This window comes from Onychostruthus taczanowskii, unplaced genomic scaffold (genome assembly GCF_017590055.1).
Source record: "Onychostruthus taczanowskii isolate IOZ18803 unplaced genomic scaffold, ASM1759005v1 scaffold76, whole genome shotgun sequence".
Classification (NCBI taxonomy): Eukaryota; Metazoa; Chordata; class Aves; order Passeriformes; family Passeridae; genus Onychostruthus; species Onychostruthus taczanowskii.
Genome location: NW_024505450.1, coordinates 192,815 through 215,869, shown reverse-complemented (window position 1 = coordinate 215,869; position 23,055 = coordinate 192,815). Strand labels below are relative to the sequence as shown.

The 23,055-nt window shown below is 35.4% G+C and overlaps 1 protein-coding gene across 1 annotated transcript in view; it reads right to left on the bottom strand.

The window, feature by feature from the left end:
* Positions 1 to 23,055, bottom strand: part of LUZP2 (leucine zipper protein 2) — a 152,797-nt gene that overhangs the window by 14,144 nt on the left and 115,598 nt on the right. Inside the window, exons 8-9 of the mRNA XM_041423248.1 lie at positions 21,896 to 21,970; positions 17,151 to 17,315 (exon numbers count right to left, since the gene is read on the bottom strand). Of these exons, the coding sequence (XP_041279182.1) occupies positions 17,151 to 17,315; positions 21,896 to 21,970 (240 nt within the window). The remainder of the gene's footprint in view (positions 1 to 17,150; positions 17,316 to 21,895; positions 21,971 to 23,055) is intronic.

Sequence of the window (23,055 nt, the reverse complement as noted above, 5' to 3'; positions counted from 1 at the left end):
CATCCACAATGATCTCAAATAGCTGAACATCCATCAAAGTGAAAGATTTTTCTTTCGATACTTCATTTGCGATGATAGATGACATATCTAGACGTCAATTTCCTGAATTGTTCTTTTCATCTAATAGTGCAGAATTTCCTCTCATACATGCAACTGCCTCGTAGCAGTATATTATATTAGACATTATATACACTATTAATTTACATTTTTGCTTTGTAAGTCTTCTGGAGTCCTTTATCTTTTGAAAAAAAAAAAAAAACTATTCTAAAAGAAAAAAATAATTAAAAGTTTCGCTTGTCAAGGGCTAGGGAAGGTACTGAAGTTTTCAAACACTATTTTTAGTATTTCCTACTTAATAAGTCTTCTACTTTCACTCTCCTTGGGGATAAAACTAGTTCCTAACCACCTCAAACCAGAGGATCTCATAGCTAACATCCTTTCTATATTAAAGCTATACATACAGAAAGGATGAACTCTCCCTGAACTACAGTGAGCTGGAGGATGTCAATGTCTGTCAGAGACCAGAGCAAAGCATCCTTTCGGGGGTAGTCCAGTACGACATGCAGCAAACTCACAAATGTGCTCAAAGATAAGAAAGTACCACAGAAACAGAAGATAAAAATAATAACAGGTAGTAGCCTTCTGCTAATATACAGAATGCATTTGCATTTACTGTATGGAGTGGAAGTCTATTAATTATTCACAGGCAGCTAGTATTTAAGTTTACACCCAAAATGCCTCCAGGATAGCAGGGGAATGATAAAGGAGAAAACACTCACAAGAGAGGAATGCCATTCTAAAAATGCCTAGCTACACATACAAAGAAGTTCCATGTGTTTGCTATTGTGCATTGAATTCTGCTGTTTTTTTTTTTTTCTAATACAGCTCATTTTGAAAGCATTCCATATTTGAGATAATTTCAGTTTTCTAACAGAACCTTAAACCAACACTTTCCAGTCGCCTCACTTCCTTGGAACAACTGCAGTTTCTTATTTGTATTTTCATGCTGCTGACAGTGTGAAAGCCCTTGTGAAAATGTATGCAAGCATTTTTTTCTGGATGAGTAAGAGCATCTCTGTGATGATTCATTGATCACTTCCAACAGAGTCAGAATTACGTATTTATTTCTATTCAACTGCCAAAACAAAAGAGAGAATATCTAAGTCACATGCTTACACAAAAATAAACAAAAGGAAACAAATCAAAGTTCTGGTAAGATTATACAAGAGAAAGAGATAAAATTACTTAACTGAAAACAATTTAGAAATACTTTTTCCTTGTATTAACCTTGTGGAAGTCATAAATAATTTATGCTGAACTGTGGACAAAACATCATCACGTTCTTGTTGCATAGCATATGTTGGAATGAAATATATGAGACAATGAAAACCTGAAATTATTGGAGTCAGTTGTTTAGGCTGGCTGTTCAGGAAAATTCTCACTAAATAGAACCCCACGTCACACAGTTTTGTAGTCTAGTGAGATTAAACATTTACAGCCAAAATTATATTTTAATCAACAATGGCCAGCAAAAAGAATCCAAATGGTTTAAGAAGTGCTTAGTGCACACATATCTGAAAGCGTGCCTCCTTACTACTTAAAAACAAACTAAACAAAGAAAATAAATAATTTAAAGTGTGGATTGATACAGTGTGCTAATAAGAGGACTAACCTGTAAAAGTCTAGAATTTATTAATAGCCTACCATGGAGGACATTCAGGTGTGAGCTCTGTACAGTGCGTTCCACTGCTACACACTTTTGAGCAGTTACCAGAAATATTCTTAATAAAAAAGAATTTAATTTTCTGCAGATAACAGAACTGAGATCTGCAGTTACACACACGTGGAAGTAGTCTTATACAAGAAAAATTATTGAAATTTGCAAACAGATGCAACATTACCTGAAATTGCACAACACCACCACAAAATCCAGCTATTCATCTTTATGGGTCACTGAACATTAAAATTTTCCAAATTATACCATTTACAAGAGCTCCGTAATTTGCATCTTCCAAATTTCTCATTTATTACCTGTAGTAATTAGGCTATTGTTTACCTGCTCTATTTTTGTAGAGGATATAATTGCAAAATGAATTTAAAGCACACTTGACTTATCATTCTGCCAAGACCCAAACAGGCTTTCCTTTGCTAAAAATAGCCAAAGTTGTTCTTCAGGTAGCAAATTCAATCAAAATATGTTAATATAAATACCAGATTAAAATTTGTACATATGTAAGCATCTGTAAAATGAGTCCAAGGAAACGGAAACTACATCTTTTCAGTAAAAGGCAATACAAGATTTCAGTCTTACCATCAGCTACACTTTATTCCATAAGAGCAGCCAGTGAAACTGGTGAAATATTTGCTTTCTATGATCATCTGTAACCAGGTAGGTGTTCCCACAGCTATCTACAGCTTCTGTCTCACTTTAGTCATTTAGCTGATATTTAAAGAGGAGAAAAGTATCTCTTGAAAAGCATCTACATTTTGAATGCATTCCAAGATACGTAAGTTTATGCCTTACAAAACAACAACTAAATTACACTTCATATAATCATATAAAGTTTGAAAATTTAACAAAGTCCTCTAAGATGTCTACTACTCAGTAGGTAGATGCTACTACATTACACGTCAGGAGTCTTCTGACTTTAATAGGTAAAAGAAATGCTCTATTGCTGCTCAATTCGCGTTCTTTGAAGTCTAATGTTCTTTGAAGTCTGGGCTAATGATAAAAATATTTGCCGAAAGCCAGTGCTGCTTATAACAATGTAGCAATGTGAGATCTCAATAACATATTATGGATTTGGAGGAGAGCGTACTGCTGTGGGAAAGCTGCTGACAATACATTTGGGGTTTGGTCCTGAAAGTCCTAAGCACAACCACAGCAATTTCAGTGGAAGCTGAGAAGGCTCACTGCCTTCACAAAAAGGGAAAGGCTTCCTGTAAGACTTTCCTTGCCTCTATTTATTTAATCTCCAAATGCATCATTTTTATAGGACATTTCTGTTCTGACATTTTCCTCAGATTAATTTTCCATCCTGGCACATGTTTTAAAGAAAATATTTGTGTAGTATTACAGGATTGGAATCCTGAGTTCAGATCTCATGCCACTGTAGCTGGATCACTTGTTTATCATAAAGTTATGCCACAGTCATTTTTATAACTAATCTGATAGTGTGTTGCTAAGGTCCATGGACATCATTTGCAAAGATACCTCAAGAGAACAGGGTCCTAAAACCTTCATTTAAATTGTGCAGGCATGCATATGCAGTTGGATATATTTAAGAGCATAGACATACCATTCCTAAATTGCTTTCAAGGCACTTTACTGCAGTAAATACACTTGAGCATATAATACCTAGATAAAAGGAAAAGTAGAATAACCTCTAAATGGCAAGGAAAGAATTGCATTTATTACTGAAGGCTTTATGGCCTCCAGAAATAGCTCACCCAGAAATATGACTGGATTTGCCACACGACATATAAAGGCCTTCTTGAATTATTGTTCTTTCAAAGGACTTTGTAATAAACTTTTGTCATGCACATCATTAATCCTTTCTATTTAAATTATGAAGTTTTAATTTGTTGTTTTCCTTAGCAAAACAAAAAATTAGGGCAACTTGAGAAATAACTGGCTTAGCATGCAGCAAAAGCTGTATCTGCTTTTGATGCCCTGTAGATATTTAATGGTTCAGTTGTGTGGAATATTATCTTTACTACAGATCTGATAAAAAAAAACACTTAGACATCAATATTTTTATAATATTTCTTTAAAGGCAGGATAGCTCTACTATGTTTTTCTGCCTGACAGTAACGAAAGTGTCCTTCAAGTCTCATTTCTGAATATAAACTTCAGATTTCAGGGTCTTCTATTACTGTCTGGCAATATATGACAAAAATTTATTTATTCAGGCGATCTTTCTAAGTATAAAAAATTATTTGAAAATGTTTTCCCCCAATATACCTTGATTACTATAGTCCTGAATATACAACAAGTCTGCAGAGTCCCCTACAGCTACTGCCAGTACCTCCAGAACACTCCCACTGTTCTGGATATTATACTTTCTACCTACTTACACTGCCACCTGCAAACACCAACCCACATTCATCAGCAATTTAGCAGTCAGAATAGCTGAAGAATTACAAAGATAGATATAGAGCACTGTGTGACTGACCTGTGCAAATCAGAGCCTTGGGGTAGCTGAAAATTCATCACCTAGATAGTGCCACTCATTAAAACAAACAAAATGAAGCAAAACCTCACCCCCCAACCAACCTTCCACACCCCCAGATAAGAAGGACAAGATGGCAGAAAGCGTATAAGGAAAAGGGCATCCATAGCAACATTTAAAAAAGGAAGAAAAAAGACAGAGGCATTGGAAAATATAAGTTCAAAACCAGGAATGTTTTGATAAAGTGCCTGCTTGTCACTACCAACAGCAGATATTAATGAAATGTTGTCTTCATCTTGTCTCCTGATCTTTAGATGTTGCTTGTCACATAAATCAAAACCCATTTGGAACAATGAAAAAGCATGGATCTGATAAGAATCAGCATGCTTGAAAGAGCTCACCTACTGTGTTTTGCAGTGAACATTGCACCTGATTTAATAAATGAGAAAACAGAAGTACCGAATGGCAAAATCCAGTATCAACTGATTAGTGCAAATATTAGGAATAGAGCTTTGTTTCATTCAGTTGCCCATGCTGCATTTTACAGCCCTTACCCTACTCAGGGGCAATAAATGAAACAGCAGTCCATCAAAATTAAGAAAGTTATGGCAAAATATAGAAATAATTCCATCTCCAAACACATACAAGTCTTCTTTCAGGCCCTGAACATGAAAAATGAATGAATACATTTTTGGCTTCCTGAGACTTCACGCATGAGAAATAAAAAAAAATGGGAATAAATAAAAATCAAAATTGCAAGTAAACTGTGGTTTATGTTCTGCATAGGAACAGAAAAACTTTAGAAATACACTGTAATAAAATTTAAAAAATGAATAAATATCCAACTGCAAAGCACAGGTTGCACATCATTTGTACAATACAAACTGTGTAGCAGCAGGGTGAACCTGGACAACCTGGAGTTTCATTTGTATTATGTTTGTATCATAAGCTATGATATCTATCCCATTAGTATTTTACATTTCTCCAGATCTCCTAGCATTTTGGGAAAAAAACTGTTAAGAGAAAAAAAAAAAAATAAACCAACCACCAAAACTTCTTCAATAAATATTATATAAATTTTAATCTCTAAATGATGTATCTGGACACAGGCTGGGGTTGTTACATCTTCCTGACACAGATTTAGACTTGCTTGCTGTGGCTGAAGATCTCAGATTAGCATGTGTGATATAGTACACCAAATACACTGCAAATATCTAGGCACAGTATTATTGTCTGAAGTTTTAGGGTCACCTTGGCCAAGTTAAATTGCTCTTGGTATTTATGTAACACTTTTACTGCCTTTCAACAGAACTTTATGCAAGTCAATACCTTTTTAAAAAGCTAGGCAATGTGTTTCTGCTATTTTTGGCTCTAAATTCACACAGAAACAATTTTATGCAACTCTGCAGAGGCCAGTTTATTCTTAGATCATGCATTTGTGATGATTTTTCACTTTTTTTCTTCCACTTGATCTGGAGTGGGAGTTAAACTTTAAACTTTTCTGTCTACCCATGTGATTCTCTAGGGGATGTTCTAACATAGCATGACAGAAATATGAAGGAAGATAAAAAATGGAACCATGAAATCACACTCTTTTCCCCTCCAAATGCCTCATGACTCAGAGCTACAACTACTGCTATTATGACAGTTTAAACTATGGTATTACATTCACAACTAGGAATGGTGAAGAAGGCATTTGGTTACCTCAGATAGATCTATCTACCTGTTTATCTATCCATGTATTATCTATCTATCTATCTATCTATCTATCTATCTATCTATCTATCTATCTATCTATCTATCCATCCATCCATCCATCCATTATCTACCTCTATATACATATCTATATACATATATACAATATGTATGTATGAAAACACATTTTGTTGCTCTTCTCTCTTGGATTCAATGAGCAGCTAATGGAATTCTGACCCAGGGAGGAGGCATCTCTAATCTAACATTCACTGATTAAAACAGTTTCACAATATTGATATTAGGGAAACGACTGAATAATTTTCCTCTTATTAATTTTTCTTCCTAGAACAGCTGTGTCCAAAAACTCATGACAAGTTTGTTGTTGGTAGAGGAAGAGATTTTATTCATGCTGTGTGAGAACCATTGCTGTTTGCTGTACAAGCACAGAGAAACTGCTATATTCAAGCAGAGCAAAACAGACTGTGAAATACCAGTGCTAATTCAAAGCCAGACTATTAGATTAGAAAGATAATCAGTACAGATAAATAAAGATAGTAAGAAACTTAAAAACATACAGATAACCATTGTTTTTTTTCATTCTAATTGCACTTAACCAGTCACATTGGGTAACAATGAATAATAACAAAAACCACCTTTCATTTAGACCAGGAATAAAGATCTTGCAATTAAAAAAATGCAGGATAGGAGTCCTATTTGAAGCCAGAATAATTTTAGTTTGACCTAGCAACTGAAATTTCAATAATAGACATTCCTGCATGGCAAAATTTATGCCAATGAGTTGAAGAAGAAATTTTGTATTTTCAAGAAGAAACAGAATGTATATGTTTAAACAATTGTAGACTTCACATCAGGAGCTACAACATAGGAGAGGTGATACATAAAAAGTTCTAGTACTTAAATGAACACATCATGAACTAAATGTAGCTTCACAGTAAAAGGGAGTAAAGAAACTGAAGGTATTAGGCAAAAATCAAAAAATACTTCACAGATGTTAGGGATGGGTGTAGAAGTTTTAGACCCTATATAACAGAAATTAGTTCCTTTATTGCTTGTGAGCTATTGGTTGTGCTAACAAGCACAGTTCATGATCTGCTCAGGGCCATACATGCCTAGAGGTCTGCTGATAGAGCACCATAGAATGATTTGGATTGGAAAGGGAAGGATCTTCAGTAATCTAGTTCAATCACCCAGCCACCTTCCACTCTTATTATGGAAGTGTCCCACTTCCATAGGGACGCCTTCTGCTAGACCAGGTTGCTCACAGCCCCATCCAAGCTGCTCTTGAACACTTCTAGGGATAGGGTATTCACAACTTATTTGGGCAATATTTATCTACATTCCTGCTGAGAGCTTTTGTAATGAACTGGAACTACTGGAAAACTCTAAAAAAAGGCAGCAAAGGCAGCATAAAGCATTGATAATCAGAAATATTGTGTGGCATGCTGCTGTGTCTAGAGTTTGCTTGAGAGAAGCTAAGCTGCTCATTTTCCTCCTTCAGCTGTTTCTGCTACAGTATCCATCAGCTGGAGCTAGACTGCTCTGGATGATAAGGACAGCTAAATTACAGACAGCTGGGGTTATTGTTTGTACTTTATTACTGTATCAGGAACATAAATTTATGAAAGGAAAAATAACAATTGTAAAGCTCTCTGTTACCTTCTACTAATTATCTGAAATGTACTAAAACTACAAAAAAATTTATTTCTACTAGAATGCCATCATATATTTCCAAATTTGAACAGTCCTGGCTGCCTCAATAAACAGCACACTAGTACTTGTACATAAAGTCAGCCAAGATGAATGCCATTGTCTGTAACTTCCAGCACTTCTGTTCCAGAAGGCAAGTATATTTTCTGACAAATAAGAAATCCTCAAGATCTGTATTTGTATTCCCATAAATAAAATTTTTTTTTAAGTCATTCTGCAAAATACATGTACTCATACAACCCTTTGCATTAAGTGATTAGTGAAATATTAAGCAAGACGCTGTCATTATAAAATCTTAAATGAATGAAGAAAATGAAATAAAAATGTAGGACTACAATTAGAAGACCTTAAGTTTTAATATCTCTACCTTTCAAACCTTTCCATTGTTCTTGATTTTGTGCTTAATGATTTCTCTGGTAAACATGAACAATGAAAGGCAGTCTAAACTCAAATTTCATTAAGATAGTGACAATTTTCATTATAAAGAGCTGGCAGGGTTTACAAGAGAAAGAGGCAGCTGTTGGACATAATGTTTACTAACGTGTTTATTTCAACACTGTTTGTTTAACCACATTTTTCCTAGTAACTTTGGCCTAAGTTTTTTGGCTTGACACTTGATGTGTTCTTTTTCTTCAGTGTTTTTGGCTGCTGCCTGGATTACATGCCAGTGTGTAATTTGCCAGGGCTGCACTGAATTCAGTTGTGATATATTGGCTTGACAGGGAAAGACATTTCCATGCAGGCTGTTAAAAATAAAAACTGCATCATTCCATGTGTTTGGAAAGAGCCTGACTCACCTATTTAAATAATAAATAATAATGGGCTGGACAGCAAAGTCAGGTGGCACTAGGAGTCAGCAATGATAATACAGAATCAGATGTTAAATTATTCCATAAGGAAATTTACTGTCCTGTAAAATTTTACCTGTTCAGCTCTTTAATATCTGAAAACCAAAATATGCTTAAGGTTAATAGAGAATAAGGGATGGTTAGAAGTCTGTCCAGCTGACTGGATTTCAGAGTTACCTAGTCATTTTGTTTCATCTGGGTTTTTTTTCCGTAATGAATGTCCGTGTACTAACAGGCAAAATCTGGACTTCTGTTACACTGGATCTCAGCAGCAAAACAGGAAAGGTCTGAGTTACATGTTTATAGCTCCTTTTTTGCTGAATTTCAGCTACTGAGGTCATAGATGAAAGCATTACCTAGGAGTTTTTATACAAGTGGTAAAATGGTAGAATAAAACTTTCAAGGTGTACACATCAAGAATTGTACAGATAATCTTTGTGGCAAATATTATGCCAGGTGAGACAAGATGTCCACAGGGGATACTTCTGTCCTTAATGCTTATGATGACATTAAAAATTCACAGCATAAAGCAACTATCAGTGATTCCAAAATATGGCATCAGAGAGTGGGGGTCGAAAGCAAAACTTTTTTTTAGTGGCTTAGTTGCTCATGAACACTTATGTCTAATGCCAGAATAAAGTTAGCTCACTTCGTATGGATCATTTCTCTTCAGAGTTCTTCTAATAATCATTTGCTTAGCAGTAACTCTAAATGTATTTTTAAAATTTACCTGTAGCTAAAACAGGAAAAAAAAAAGGAAATAGAATTAATTAGGTTTGAAAACATATGGTTTTGTTGAATACTCATGCGTATAATAAATATTATTACTAGATAAAAAACCTTGTTAGTAAGTTTTAGTAAGTCAATTACCTATATTAGATTATAGCTAATCCTGTAATATCACATTCTCTTATTAATAGCTACATTTTAAGATATTTTTTTCTTACAGAATGGGCAAGTTCAAATACCTAGTACTTTATAGATGCAAAGCTCAAGGATTGCTAGAGATATTGGTATATTCTCTTGCAAATATATGTATATATAAACTACATGTATAAATACACCTTCTGCCTCATTTTTCCACTACTTTTGAAATCTTAAAAGAGGCACCCTTCATCCTTCACTGCAGGGAAAGGAACTTTCTTTTCTATAACTATTAAGATACTGAGCATCTTCAGTTGTGTGTGGGCAGTTGATGTTGTAATACTTAAGAAACTGAAACCACCAAACAAACACATTCATTCAGCAACACTCTTCATTTTCTAAAGCCATCATAAAGGGAAAAGCAATTATCCATGGGATAATGAACACTGTATAACATTCCTTTCACTCAGAGCAGCAATAATACACACCACCAGAATACACTTAATAGGCAATTACAGTCTTCCCAACAGCTATTCAAGTGACAGGCACAGACATGAACATCTGTATTTCCAGGAAGGCAAAGACAAAGATACTCAACTCTGGACAAGGTACAGACCCTAGGAAGACCAGTTTGGTGAATCTGGAATCCTTCTGAATCACAACCTGAATTCCATAAATGGGGTCACTTGGACACGTGCTGTTCCTTTTGAGGTTTTGACTTTTCTTCTGCAATTCTGCTTTAAAAGTGGCTTTTTTATTGACCTAAGTATGGTAAAGGAAACTTTTTTTTAAAAAACCCTCTATTTGCCTGTTTATTTAAGTCCCTTCTAAACAGTTGCACTTATAAAAAATTACCTGACAATATAATAACATGACAACAGTTCCACCAACAGAGATATGGGCTATTGTCTTTCAAAATATATGAGAGAAAAAGGACTTAATAAATAATTTATAAATTACCTCAAAATATGTAATGATCAAATACTTATTAGTAATTAATTATACTACTCCATTGCTTCAAACACTCAATTTGAGCACCAATCCTTGAAATAATTTTCAAGGATTTTTACCAAAATACGCTTGATGTTAGAAGTTTTTTGTTGCAACGAATGTCTGTTTTTCCATTATATGAGAGCACATTCCTTGAGACTAAATGACATTTAATTAACTATTTTTTGGTTTGCATTTTATCTATTATTGTTTTAGCATAAAATAATAAATGTAGAAAAAAGGGGAGATTACATTTTGGAAGATAATGAAATTCCAGGTGTAAGGAAGTAAGTAGTATTTTATATTGCTCAGGGCTAAATTGAAGTTAAATGGCTTGGATTTAATCACTAGTTCATTCCTCAATTCTTATGCCTTAAGATTCAATGCAATACTTCTAATCAACTTACTAGAAAATTCCTAAAAATGGCCAAAATGCCCAATTAATATTTTCTTTATGAATATTTTCCAAACCACACCTTTGATCAAATCAAAGAAAAGGATCTTAACTGTTTTAACAAAAAACAATTTTAACTTTCTCTAATGTTTCCCACTTGGCTGCCTATACACATATCAAGGCAAACTTTTTAAGATTAATAACACATATTTTATAAAGGATACATGCATTAATAATTTTCTAATAAATCTTCAATATATCTTTGGGTAGCAAAATTCCCATGGGAGTACTTTCAAAATTACACTCTATTTTGTAAATCATTTAAAATGATCCTTTAGCTCCTCTGCACATTTTCTGCTTTCATTTACATAGAACATCCACAGAAAATATTGATAATATTTTAAAAAAAAAGAAAAAGAAAATGGGGTTACTAATGTGCAACTGCAAAGACAGATAAATTCAGTCTTATTGTCATTGCTTACATGCACATATTTTTTAACAGAACATATAACAAACACATCACCTAGAAAAGTAAAAAGATGAAAAATATATTACTATTTTTCTGCTAAATGCAACTTCAACTAAAATTAGAAATAGTGTACATTTTACCAATCATCTCTGCTGCCACCAGGCAAAAAAAAAAAAGAAAAAAAAAAAAAGAAAAGAGAAACAATAAAAAAAAATCACTTGATGTGAGTAGGTGAGGAAAGATCTGTCTAAAATAATAACATCTGAAAAGTAATTAAGGGGTCTTCTCTGTTTCTGATAGAGAAAAAGCTTGTCCAGAAATCTGCAGAGCATCACAGCAAGCTTGAGGCTGCTCTAGTTTGGGGTCCTGGCTTTAGACTGAAGCAAAATTAGGTAAACTGGATGTATGCTGTAAATGCTAATCCACAAGTCCACGTGAGACCATTCACCATACCTAACAATCTGAATTTTGATGTTATTTAAAACATTACTTAATAAATTTAAATTTTGTATATACATATACCTTTTCAACCACTGTCAAGCAGTATTTTGAGTACAGTATTTTGAGACATATTATGTAATAGATTATGGGAGGCTTTATTGAAACATCTGAGAGGTAAAGAGTTAATTAAAAAGGATATTTGGAGTGAGGCTATGGAGTAATTTTAATTTACAGGCAAACAGATCTGCAGTTAACAGACACAAAAAGTGCAGCAATAAACAATTAACAGTTACCTCTTCAACCCATTAGCACATTGCTAATTTCAGAGTTGAACCCTGGGGTAAAGGGCAATCCCAGCTACTTACACTCTTCAACAAAGAGCAGTGAGGTCAAATAGTTAAAACTTGAAGGAAAAGGAGTGTGAGTGTGTGAGTGTGTGTGTGTGTGTGTTGGGGGGTGGGGTGTGTTACAGACTAAATAAGAGATACCAGGTACTTTCTTCCATTTCCCTTGATTGTATTCAGTTGGGAAAAAAACCCATCTAGAGCTAATTTACTGTCAATATAATGTACTAATAATGAAGACTTCTGTAGAGTAAGTAATAAACCCAAAGAGCTTTAGGTTACAATTTCATGGTCTCTGGTGTTAAACATTTTTCCAGCATGTAATAAAATTTTATAAAAAATTAGGAACAGAAGAAAAAAGGCTGTAGAAGAAGTTCTGTGGAATCTTTATGAGGCAACAGCAAAAACGAAATCTAGTGTAAATTCCAGAAATAAAAGATATGAACTAGAGTTGCCATAACCTTGTGTACCACCATTAATGTTAATACAGGATTATAGCTGCTGTGTAGATGATCATAATGAGGATAAGACTCTATTAGCCCAAAGGTAGCTATGAAAAGCAGAACAGGAGAGACTACATGAATAAATAAGTCATGCTAGTCATGTGTTTGCAATTAAATTACCTTCTGTCTATTTAAAAACAAAATTCTTTCTCCATTAGTCTTACAGACACTCACAGTACCTGACATTTCTGAGGTAAGTATCATAGGAGACATGTATTTCCTTATCTTTGAAATTAAATCCTAAAACAATGGACAGCATCATTTTTCAATGCCATTTTATTCCTGTAATGTTTATGCATTAAGAAAAGCTTATATGATTGCACGTCATTGCTGCACAGTGCAGAATGTGTCTGACTCTACATTTAGTAATTGCCTTTTTTTATTTTTAATAATTTTTCTAATAATTAAATATTTTAATAATTTTTAATGTTTTTCTTTTTAATAATAATTCTAATTAATAATTTTTTCTTTTTAGTAATTTAATAAAGTCTTTTAAATAATTTTTTAGTAATTGCCTTTTTTTAGTTTTCTAATCCCCTGGTTAAACTAAACTATCTACAGGTCACTGAAACTGCAGGTTTTGGTGATATCACTAACTGTGACAGAAGTAAAGTTGGAGGCAACAGAAGTCAGTAAGTTCTGAGTTACCAGCAGCTGACTCCTAAGACCTAGATGGAGCACAAATCCATACGCTGCCCTCAATACTCCTGCTGCTCACTTACAGCTGACCATAAATAGAAACACAGGAAAACTGAGGTAGGAAAAGACCTCTTAAGATCAAGTCCAACCATCACCTAATACTGCAAGGTCCACCACCAGACCATGTCCCCAAGCACCATATCTAGATGTTTTTTATATTATATATCTAATATAAAACCACATATGCAATATTTTGTGCCTGTTAGGTTTCCAATCTAAAATAAATTTATGAGGTTACATGTTATTTTTACCCCCAACTGTGAGCATACAACTACTTTCAAATAATAACCCCAATTACAGAATCACAGAATTAACTAGGTTGGAAAAAACCTTTGAGATCATCGAATCCCATTCCATTCAGCCTGTATTTTCACCATTGATACAAGGACTCTGATGTGGCATTCATAGGTTGTCTTTCAACCTATGCTATGTACAATATGGGTGCTATTGTTTACAGTTTGAAATTCAAGTCCATTTCCACTATTAGAATATACACAAAGCCTGCAGGGCATTTGTAAACAAGAAATTAATTTGGGGAATACATGGAACAATGTTTTGGCATTACAAAAAATCACTATGGAACAAGCTATCCCCTATTATTTTGGTATCACTGTGTTTCCCATGATTTTTGTATTCAAGCTCAGTACTGGAAATGGAATTTTCTTGTTTCACTTTTGGTTTTGGTTTGCCATTAATTTTCCAGAGTGCTGCTAAAGCTCATTTTGTTGTATTTGGAGCACAGGCATCTTTGCACAGCACATCCAAAGACATTATTACAATTTTTGGGGTTTTTTTTTAAGGTGTAATGTTAACCTTTTTCAGAAAGAGGAATTAATAGAAATGGAGTAAGAATGCAATATCTCCTCTAGCTCCACATAAATTCACAGAGTTTTTTTGTCACGCCAAGACTAAGTGCAGAAAATGCATCACTAGGTCTTCAGTAGCAGTGCTTTGATTCTCTGATTACCCCAACCCACACTTCCCATGCTAGTCAATGTTATGATTTCCATCCCTAAACTATACTCTTTAAGTATCCAGGTCCTCAGGCATTCATCTGGAGAATAAAAAGGAAAGCAGAGTTTCAGTTGTCTTTTGTTTTCATTTTTCTCTTTCATCACCACCTCCGTAATGGGAATGAGGCAGGACAAGTACTACAACAAAAGACAGATCCAACTCTCAACTAGTTCTGAAGCATTTTCCACTGGCAGAACATAGAACGGTTACTGAAATTACAGTGCAAAAGAAACTATATAGTAAAAGTAATAGTCACTAACACAGAAAGATAAAATCTCATGGTTAAGGATTAATGATCTGCCTTCTGGTTATGCTTGATTTTAGTCGTGTCATTGAACTTGTATGCACAGTGCCCTAAATCCATTTGTCAGTGCGTACTTTTGGCACCAGTCTTGTCTTATGACAGGTACATGACAGGCAAAATGGCTTTGAGCTGAAATATTAGTGCCAATTTACACGGTAGATTCTGTATTTTACATTCTTTTTCTGCAAATATTAATTTATTGAAGGCATGTCATAAAGCAGACCTCAGACTTATACTGCTTTTTTATATCACATTGTCCAGAAAAAAACAAAATGCCCAAGTACTTTCTTGTCAAGAAATGTGGTAACTTGCTTTCCTAGTTATCCTTGCTATATCAGGTTCTTGTGCTAAATATCTCTAAAAAGCTCTCAGGTACCACGGTTACCAATAATGACTACAAATACACAACTTACTTATTTGGGAACTTTTTTTTTAATGAGGAAGAAACCCCATCCCAGGGATAATTGCCCCCAAGTGGTACAGCTGCTACATACATACACTGTATGATTTATCCTTCCATAGATTTAAAGTAAGTTTGACATTTTAGAAAGTAATTTTTAGTCTGGAAGAGAATATCTTAAGATAGTTACCAGACAAATTATCATTTGTTGCCTGAAGGTGAAACTGCTGCTTATCAGACATGACAAGATGTGTAAGTGCTGCATCTTAAGTTCCCACTTTTATGTATGGTAACACATTTAATTAATCACATACATTTATATTCCTCCCCCAAATACTAGGCTGCTGTACCAAAATATTTATGCAAATCTCATAATAATGAAGAAGATAGCTATACATCTTTATTTAAGAGTTAATTCGTTTGTGTCGAAGGGAAAAAAAAAGCTAAGGAGAAGAAATACAAGAAAGGATATCATAATTAAAAAAAAACACCTATACAGCTCAAGTGCAGAGGATGACTGGCTATCATTCTTCAACAACTTTATTCACAGTAGCAGATTTCATTAGTTTTATAATCACAGATAATACACAGATTTTTAATAATGAGATGTCAATGTGTGGAAGAAGAGGTTTGCAGACCATTATTCTTTCAGACGTTTTCATGGCATATGCCAAGTGCAGAGAAACATCAGAACTGCCTATTAAGAGGCAGTTTGACTTATTCAAGCACTTCTGGATACAGAGGACTAGAGGCTGGTTTCTCAAAAGGCTATAGCACAGAAGTACTGACACATTTTACCAAGTATATTAAACACAAAATCTATTATGATAATTTATAAAAAAAAAGAAGGAAGAATACTCTATTTCAGCCACATATCAAAAATCTAATTCTAATCCCTATTCTGTATTCTCATGTCCCTATGTGCAACATCAAGGAGACCCCAAATTCTCCAAAGGCTCTGACTCCAGACCAGTCTTAAACAGAAACATACTGTCTAGCTGGCCCTTATTCTTCAGTACTTCTCTCACGACAGAGGCACAAGCACTTCCTACCTGAAGAAAAGGACAATAAGAGCAAGATAAACAATTCTACAGCCACATTAATTAGGAGCAATATGCTCCTGAGATCCCAGAGTGCAGCTCAGCTTGCACGACCTACGAAAGAACAGTCTGCCATCCTGTAGAACACAGATCCAGTGAGCTTAATCTAAATGAACGCTATCATACTCATGTGCTGCTAATAATTAATACAGTGCTTTTTTCCCGGAGGTAATAATTTTTGGGAATGATGGTTTCTTCCTGCAAAACAGTTATTAATAAACCGACAACCATAATTTTAAGAGTAGTGATGTGATATCCAGTTTTATAATTATATTCTGCTTTCTGAAATTGTATTTTAATTACATATAGAAAGATTACTAATTTTTGGCTTCAGCCTGTGCACTAACAGTAAATACCAACAGCTGCCATATACAAATAGCAAATTGGCTATGAGTTAGCAATTCCTATTTTTATTTCAGTTTTGTAATGAAAGGGGGACATTGAAGTGTCCTTAAGTCATTCTGTAAAACTTTATTTTCACTGAAATTACAGATTTCTTCTAGATCTATCTATTCAATCAGTTGAATTCAGGAGCAAAATGCAACACTGGAGATGAAAATTACTAGGACAGTTGTTAATCAATATGAATCTTGACAGTATTATAATGTTTGAATTTATTGACTCAAACCAGTTTTCATCTTTTTCTTTCCTCATGCTTTCTCTGAAACTGCCCTTCTCTACTTGCAAGACTGGAATATTCCATTTCCTATTGTCAAGTTCATTGATCTATTTTGGCAATTTTGATTGGTGTCCCAGATTAGTTTATGTTTTTTTAGATATATATATATATTTTTTTTTTTCCACTGAAAGAAACCATGATAAGCAAACCCCATATTACTGTTTAGTACTGTATTATCACAAACTCACTTTCAGTGCCTGGCAGGTAAATGATCCTACGAATTAGCACCCTCATTTATTTTAAATGCAAATCCATCTTCATTGTAGATTTGTCGTGCAGACACGATCCATTTACCAAGTGATAGAATTTTGTTACACAATAAAATGTAGCTGCTTCCCAACTAAAAAACCAATTTATTGACATCAGAAACAGTTTTACGATTATCCTCAAAATTTGTTGTAATCTTCCAATGAGTTTGAAATCCTCCTTAGTTTCAGTCTGATGCTCTTACAGGACAAACTTTCAAAGATGTTAAAAAAAATCCCGACCCAAGAGTGAAATCATACCTTGGTGCTTGTCACTTGAAATGGAACTCTGGAGCCCTTTGTATTTGAGGAAGTCAGCTTCTCAGCTGGTTTTGAAGAGATTGCATTCCTTGTGGGAGGCTGATTGCGCAGAACAGAAGACAGGCAAAGCTGCACAGTCTCCTTCAGAGCTTTCAGCTGTGACTCCTGGGGAAAACAAGACACCATCACTTCTCTAAGTTGTGCTATGATGAACACAATGGCTTACTTTCTCCATCTGTATTAAACCATACACTTATGAGTAGCTACTGCTTCTTCTTAGTGATGGAAGGAATTAAGACTAAAGCAGAATTTTTATGTGATTAGGTTACCGTACTTTAGACACCAAACTGCCTAGGAAGTCACTGCACCTCTTCCCATCCCTTCATGCAGTTTTATCCATATTGATTATTGCAAACAGTACTTAAATATAATTTTTTTTCTGATAAGAAAAACACAATTTATAAAATATCATACAGTGTCCAGCCTTTTATGGATAATATCTACAGAGAAGTCATAAGTGTTGCAAGACACAGACTTTGCATGGAGTTTTCTCTATAACATTTTTAATAATTGGGTTTTTTCCACATTATAGATAGATTATAATCCAACTAAGATGGCCTCCCTCATGGGCGTATTATACTTTTGCACTATATAGTAAAAAAACATAGGTCTTTTTAACAGTTAAAATATATTTGTCCAGACCCACTACTGTCCATTAAGCCAAAATAAAACTTCTAAGTGGTGAAGTGCTTGTGACTCATGTTAGAACATTTGTATTTTACTCCCAGAAACAGAGATAGATATATTAATGGAAATAGAAGTCTGTAATTGAAATAAGCTGAGAGAGCAAGAACAATGAGATAACTACAGCAGTGAGGAAGTCATATTTTAAATCTTTAATTCATCAAAGCAAGACGTGTCAAATGTTAGCCATTGAGGTAACTTCTTACTCACTTCAGGGGGAGTTACCAGCATCTGACATTAAAAAACCCTAATTTCTAGGTTTTTTCTTTTTATTAAAAATGCACCTGTAAATACAGAATATGTTCACATTTCAATCATCAAAGAGTTTTTTTAAGGTACAAAAATCAAGGTATACCATGGCAAAAGCTGGTGGAAAACAAGTATATAATGTTATATATACTACATATAAATTATGTGAAATATTACATATAAAATAAAAATATTTCATAGTCATATTAATCCTAAGCAATGGCACACAGCACTTTTTAGTTTATTTTCTTAGCAAATATTTTTGAGAACATGACAAATATTTTGTTTTACATCAGATGACTGATGAACTGAACTCCCCTGAAGTGAAAGCAGGGACTGTATCTCTGAGTGTTTCTTAAAAAACAAACAAAGCCAGTTAGTAGAGTGTATTTTAAGAGTAGGACAAAAGACAACCATAGAAAGACCATTAATGCAGACAATAGGGAACATTAAAGAAATAGGAGATGGAACTTGTTATGACCGGCCCCTTAAGCCAAGTCGGTAACTCAGGTTCTTGTTAATAGATCCCCGGGGCAGATTAGAGTGAAAAAACACAGAATTATTTGTGGTTTTTATATATGTATAGGTTTTCTTTTAGAACAATTTGGTTGCAATGGAAAACAAATATGTAACTGCTTTGGTCATTACCTGCAGTAACATATCAATATAAAAGCATAGAAAGGGAAGGGAAGGGAAGGGAAGGGAAGGGAAGGGAAGAAGAAAGAAAGAGAAAGAGAAAGAAAGAAAGAAAGAAAGAGAAAAGAAAGTATCACTACCCATGGATCCAGTTATGAGACTTGATCATTGCAACTGTGATGTCCATTGGTCAAAGTGATATTCACAGTCTTGGTTCCTCAGAGATGAGGGAAAGCCCACAAAACACAGAGTTCAGTGTTTAGGCTTATGTGGGAGTGCCTAGGGTACCTCTCCTTAGGGAACAGTTTACCCTGTCTGGTGCAACATTGTGGATAATGGAAGGTCCCAGAAAGAGTCTGGGGACACTCTGGGCATCTTTGATGGTTTACTACACCTTCTAAGACATGACAGCTGCCTCCCACATGAGCATAGTTGAGCCAGTTATGCCCCATCAGAAGGGATGAATACCCTCAAGCCCACTGAATGTCCCGTGCGAATGTGAGTGCCCTCTCACCTTCCCTGGGGAGAGGAGTTTTACTACTGAGCCAATCATTCAAAGAATTCACAGAATCACTGGGTTGGAAGAGACCTTCAAGACCATCAAGTCCAACCCATGTCCTAACACCTCAAACACACCATGGCACTGAGTGCCACATCCAGTCTCTTTTTAAACACATCCAGGGATGGTGACTACACCACCTCCCTGGGCAGACCAATACAGTACTTTATCACCATTTCCATGAAAAACTTTTTCCTAATATCCAACCTATATTTCCCTTGGTACAGCTTAAGACTGTCCTTTTGTTCTGTCAGTGCTGCCTGGAGAAAGAGACCAATCCCCACCTGACCACAGCCACCTTTCAGGAAGTTGCCAGCAGTGATAAGGTCATCCCTGAGTCTCCTTTTCTCCAGGTTGAACACCCCCAGCTCCCTCAGTCATTCCTCACAGGGTTTGTGTTCCCAGCCCCTCTCCAGCCTCGTTGCCTCCTCTGGATGCGCTCCAGCGTCTCAATGTCCTTCCCAAACTGAGGGGTCTCCAACACTGGGATGGATCCCATCTGGTCCCATGGATTTGTGAACACACAAGCAGCTCAGCAGTTCTCTGACTGCCTCCTCTTGGATAATGGGGGACCACTCTGCTCCCTGACACCATCGACCAACCCAGGAGGACAGCTGTCCTGAAGGCAAGTCATCTTCTCACTAAAAACTGAGGCAAAGAAGGCATTTAGCACCTCTGCTTTCTCTTCATCTGCAGTTTTTAAGTTCCCCCCTACATCTAATAAAGAAGGTCTTACCCTTCCTTTTGCCATTGATATATTTGTAAAAACATTTTTTATTATCCTTTACAGAAGCTGCCATTTTAAGTTCGAACTGAGCTTTGGCCCCCCCTAATTTTTTTGTCCTACACAGTCTAGCAGCCCCCTTAAAAACTACCTGCGAGACCTGACCCTCCTTCCAAAGATGATACATCCTCTTTTTATTCCTAAGTTCCTCCAAAACCTCCCTGCCCATCCATTCATCCATTTGACTCAAGGCCCTTTAATTTCTAATCGGCAGCAGAAGATACCAGCATACTTCTTTTCAATGTAACATGTCTTTAATTCTAACTTTTCAAGTTAGTGACTTCACAGACAGCATAAATCACCATTTATTATGGTTAAATGGGCAGAGGTAAAAGACTGTCTAATTTTACATAATGATATGGACTCAGTCAATCTAGTCTGATATGACCCTCGTGCTTCCTGCAGATTGCACCAATCTCAAATCACTCTCCTCTCACCCAGAATTTTCTCTGGATAATTTCTCATCCTCTCATCTCTTAATCCTGCCATCCCGTACTCATTCTTCCTTAGCTGCAGCCATTCCAATTTTGCCATTCCAAAGCTAAAAGAAGGACAAGTAAATTTGTTTCCATCCTGTGGATAGCATAATTCAATATTGACTTTGCTGATGGTAGATCCATAAATGAACATCATGAAAGCACAGGTGAAGGAAACACTATTGGAACCAGGGATGTAATTTGACAAAGTTCTTTATAATCTTGCATAGATGTGATTGTGGTCAAAATAGGCTGCTTACTGGCCAAAATACTGCCCACGTATGATGCATGTCTTCATATTTCCCTGATCTATTTGTATTCCTATCACATGGCTAGATCCATAGAATCATCAAGACCGGAAGAGACCTTTAAGACCATCTGTCAACATAGCATCATTTTAATCACCCCTAAACCCAAGTGCCACATCCAGATGCCTCTTGAACACTTCTAGAGATGGTACCTCCACCACCTTCCTTGGCAGCTTATTCCAATAGCTAACCACTTCTGCAGTGAAAATAAAATTTCTTACTTCTAATCTAAACCTCCCCTGGCACAACTTAACATAATTTCCTCTCATCCCTTCACTTGAGGCATGGCAGAAGAAACCAACCCCTGCCTCAGGATGGCCTCCTTTCAGACAGCTGAGGAGAACAAGGAGCATGAGCCTCCTCTTCTTCAAACTAAACACCGACAGTTCCCTCAGATGCTCCTCAGAAGACGTGTTCTAGGCTGTTCACCAGCTTCATTGCCCTCCCCTGAACTCACTCCAAAATGCCATTTTTTAAGTGAGTGGCCCAACCAGAACACTACGTGAGGTGTGGCCTTACCAGTTCTGAGTACAGGGGGACAATCACTTTCCTAGTCCTACTGACAACACTATTTTTGGTATTTGGGGCCTGTTAATAAAAAATGTGTAAGCATTCTAAGGATCCATGGTGGGAAATAGAAAACTGCTCTAGTGTAAATAAACTTATGACAGACACTAAGTCTACTGTCAGCACAAACTATAGTTCAATAAATGTCTAAATCTACTAAAAATCAGCGCAAACATTTTTTGAGTTTTTTTTTTTTTTTCTAATTTGACCATCCTCTTCTTAAATAACTTTGCAGATGTACTTAACTTCATGTATCATAATTAATTCCACTGATTTCAGTAGCATCACTCTCAGGTGCAATTCAGATGCAACTTAGTATGCATCTAAATAACTGCAAGGCTTTCATTTGTTTTTGTCAAATTACACCAAAACATCCACAGCTGATATAGGTAAACACACTTACATTACATGACACTTCTTACTTTGTCAAGGGCTGCGTTTTCCAGTTTGTCTTTTGCAACTGACAGTTTTTGTTCCAGATCCGTTAGCTGTTGTGCCTGTGGGAATCAAGAAAAAAAGCTGATGCAACGTCCAACACATTTTTTCATGTGAGACAGCTAAGTACAGAAAATTTACAAGTAATATATATGGGTTGGGTCAGATTTGCTTTTCCTGAGGAAAAAAAAAAATTATGGTCAAACGTGGTCCATTGATGTGAATGCAAGTTTATAATAATTCAATGTCAATAGCAAAATTAATTCCATACTACAATACATTTAATATTATGCCATAATATCCCTCTGGAAAATTCAAGGTATTCAAATGTTTTTTAATAATTTTGCTCATTTGTCTGACTTCTGAATGCAATTTGAACATTATTTTGTAGTTTTAAACATTGAGATGCCAACATTAAGCTAACTGGGCATAAACAGACAAATTAGAAAACACTTAAACATTCCTACATACAGACACCTTATGAAATTATACTACCTACTAGTATACAAGGAGGTAACTCCAGATTTTTTTTTCTCCATGTCTTTCCCTGGAAATATAAAAGGAAAATTCACAAGAATAGCTAACTATGCAACTACACAGCAGGAAAGCATTTTGGGAGATTGGTGTTTGAAGTCAGGGTCAGGCTAGTGGCCTGCACCCTGAGTGGAAGGACTTCTGGCTCTAAATAATGTATATGTCATTCATGGAGTGCAGGGGTTCAAAAGATGCTTTTAAACGTTCAGTAAATAGAGACAAATATTTTTCTCTCTCTTTGCCTAGGAGGTGTGTAAACCCAGCCTGTTCACTTGAAGGAAATATATTCTCTGCCAGAATTTCCTGTTTCAGGGAAGCAAATTCCTGCAGTTCTCAGCCTTGCAATTAGTGATATATTACTATTCAACCAAAAGGAATAAGGATTCTTTTTCTGTTGTACATGCAAAAAAACCAGCCTAGTCATTGTTTTCCCATTTTGAAAAGGAAACCATAGAGAAGGACACTGGACAAGCCACTTTTCTCTTGGAAATTCTGATTAAGTAAATATACATTTTGTGCATGCAGAATAATTGGACAAAATTATCATTTTTCAGATAAAGAGTGACACATTTTTATTTCAACCCAATATTTGTTGAAATAAAAGTGCATTTTC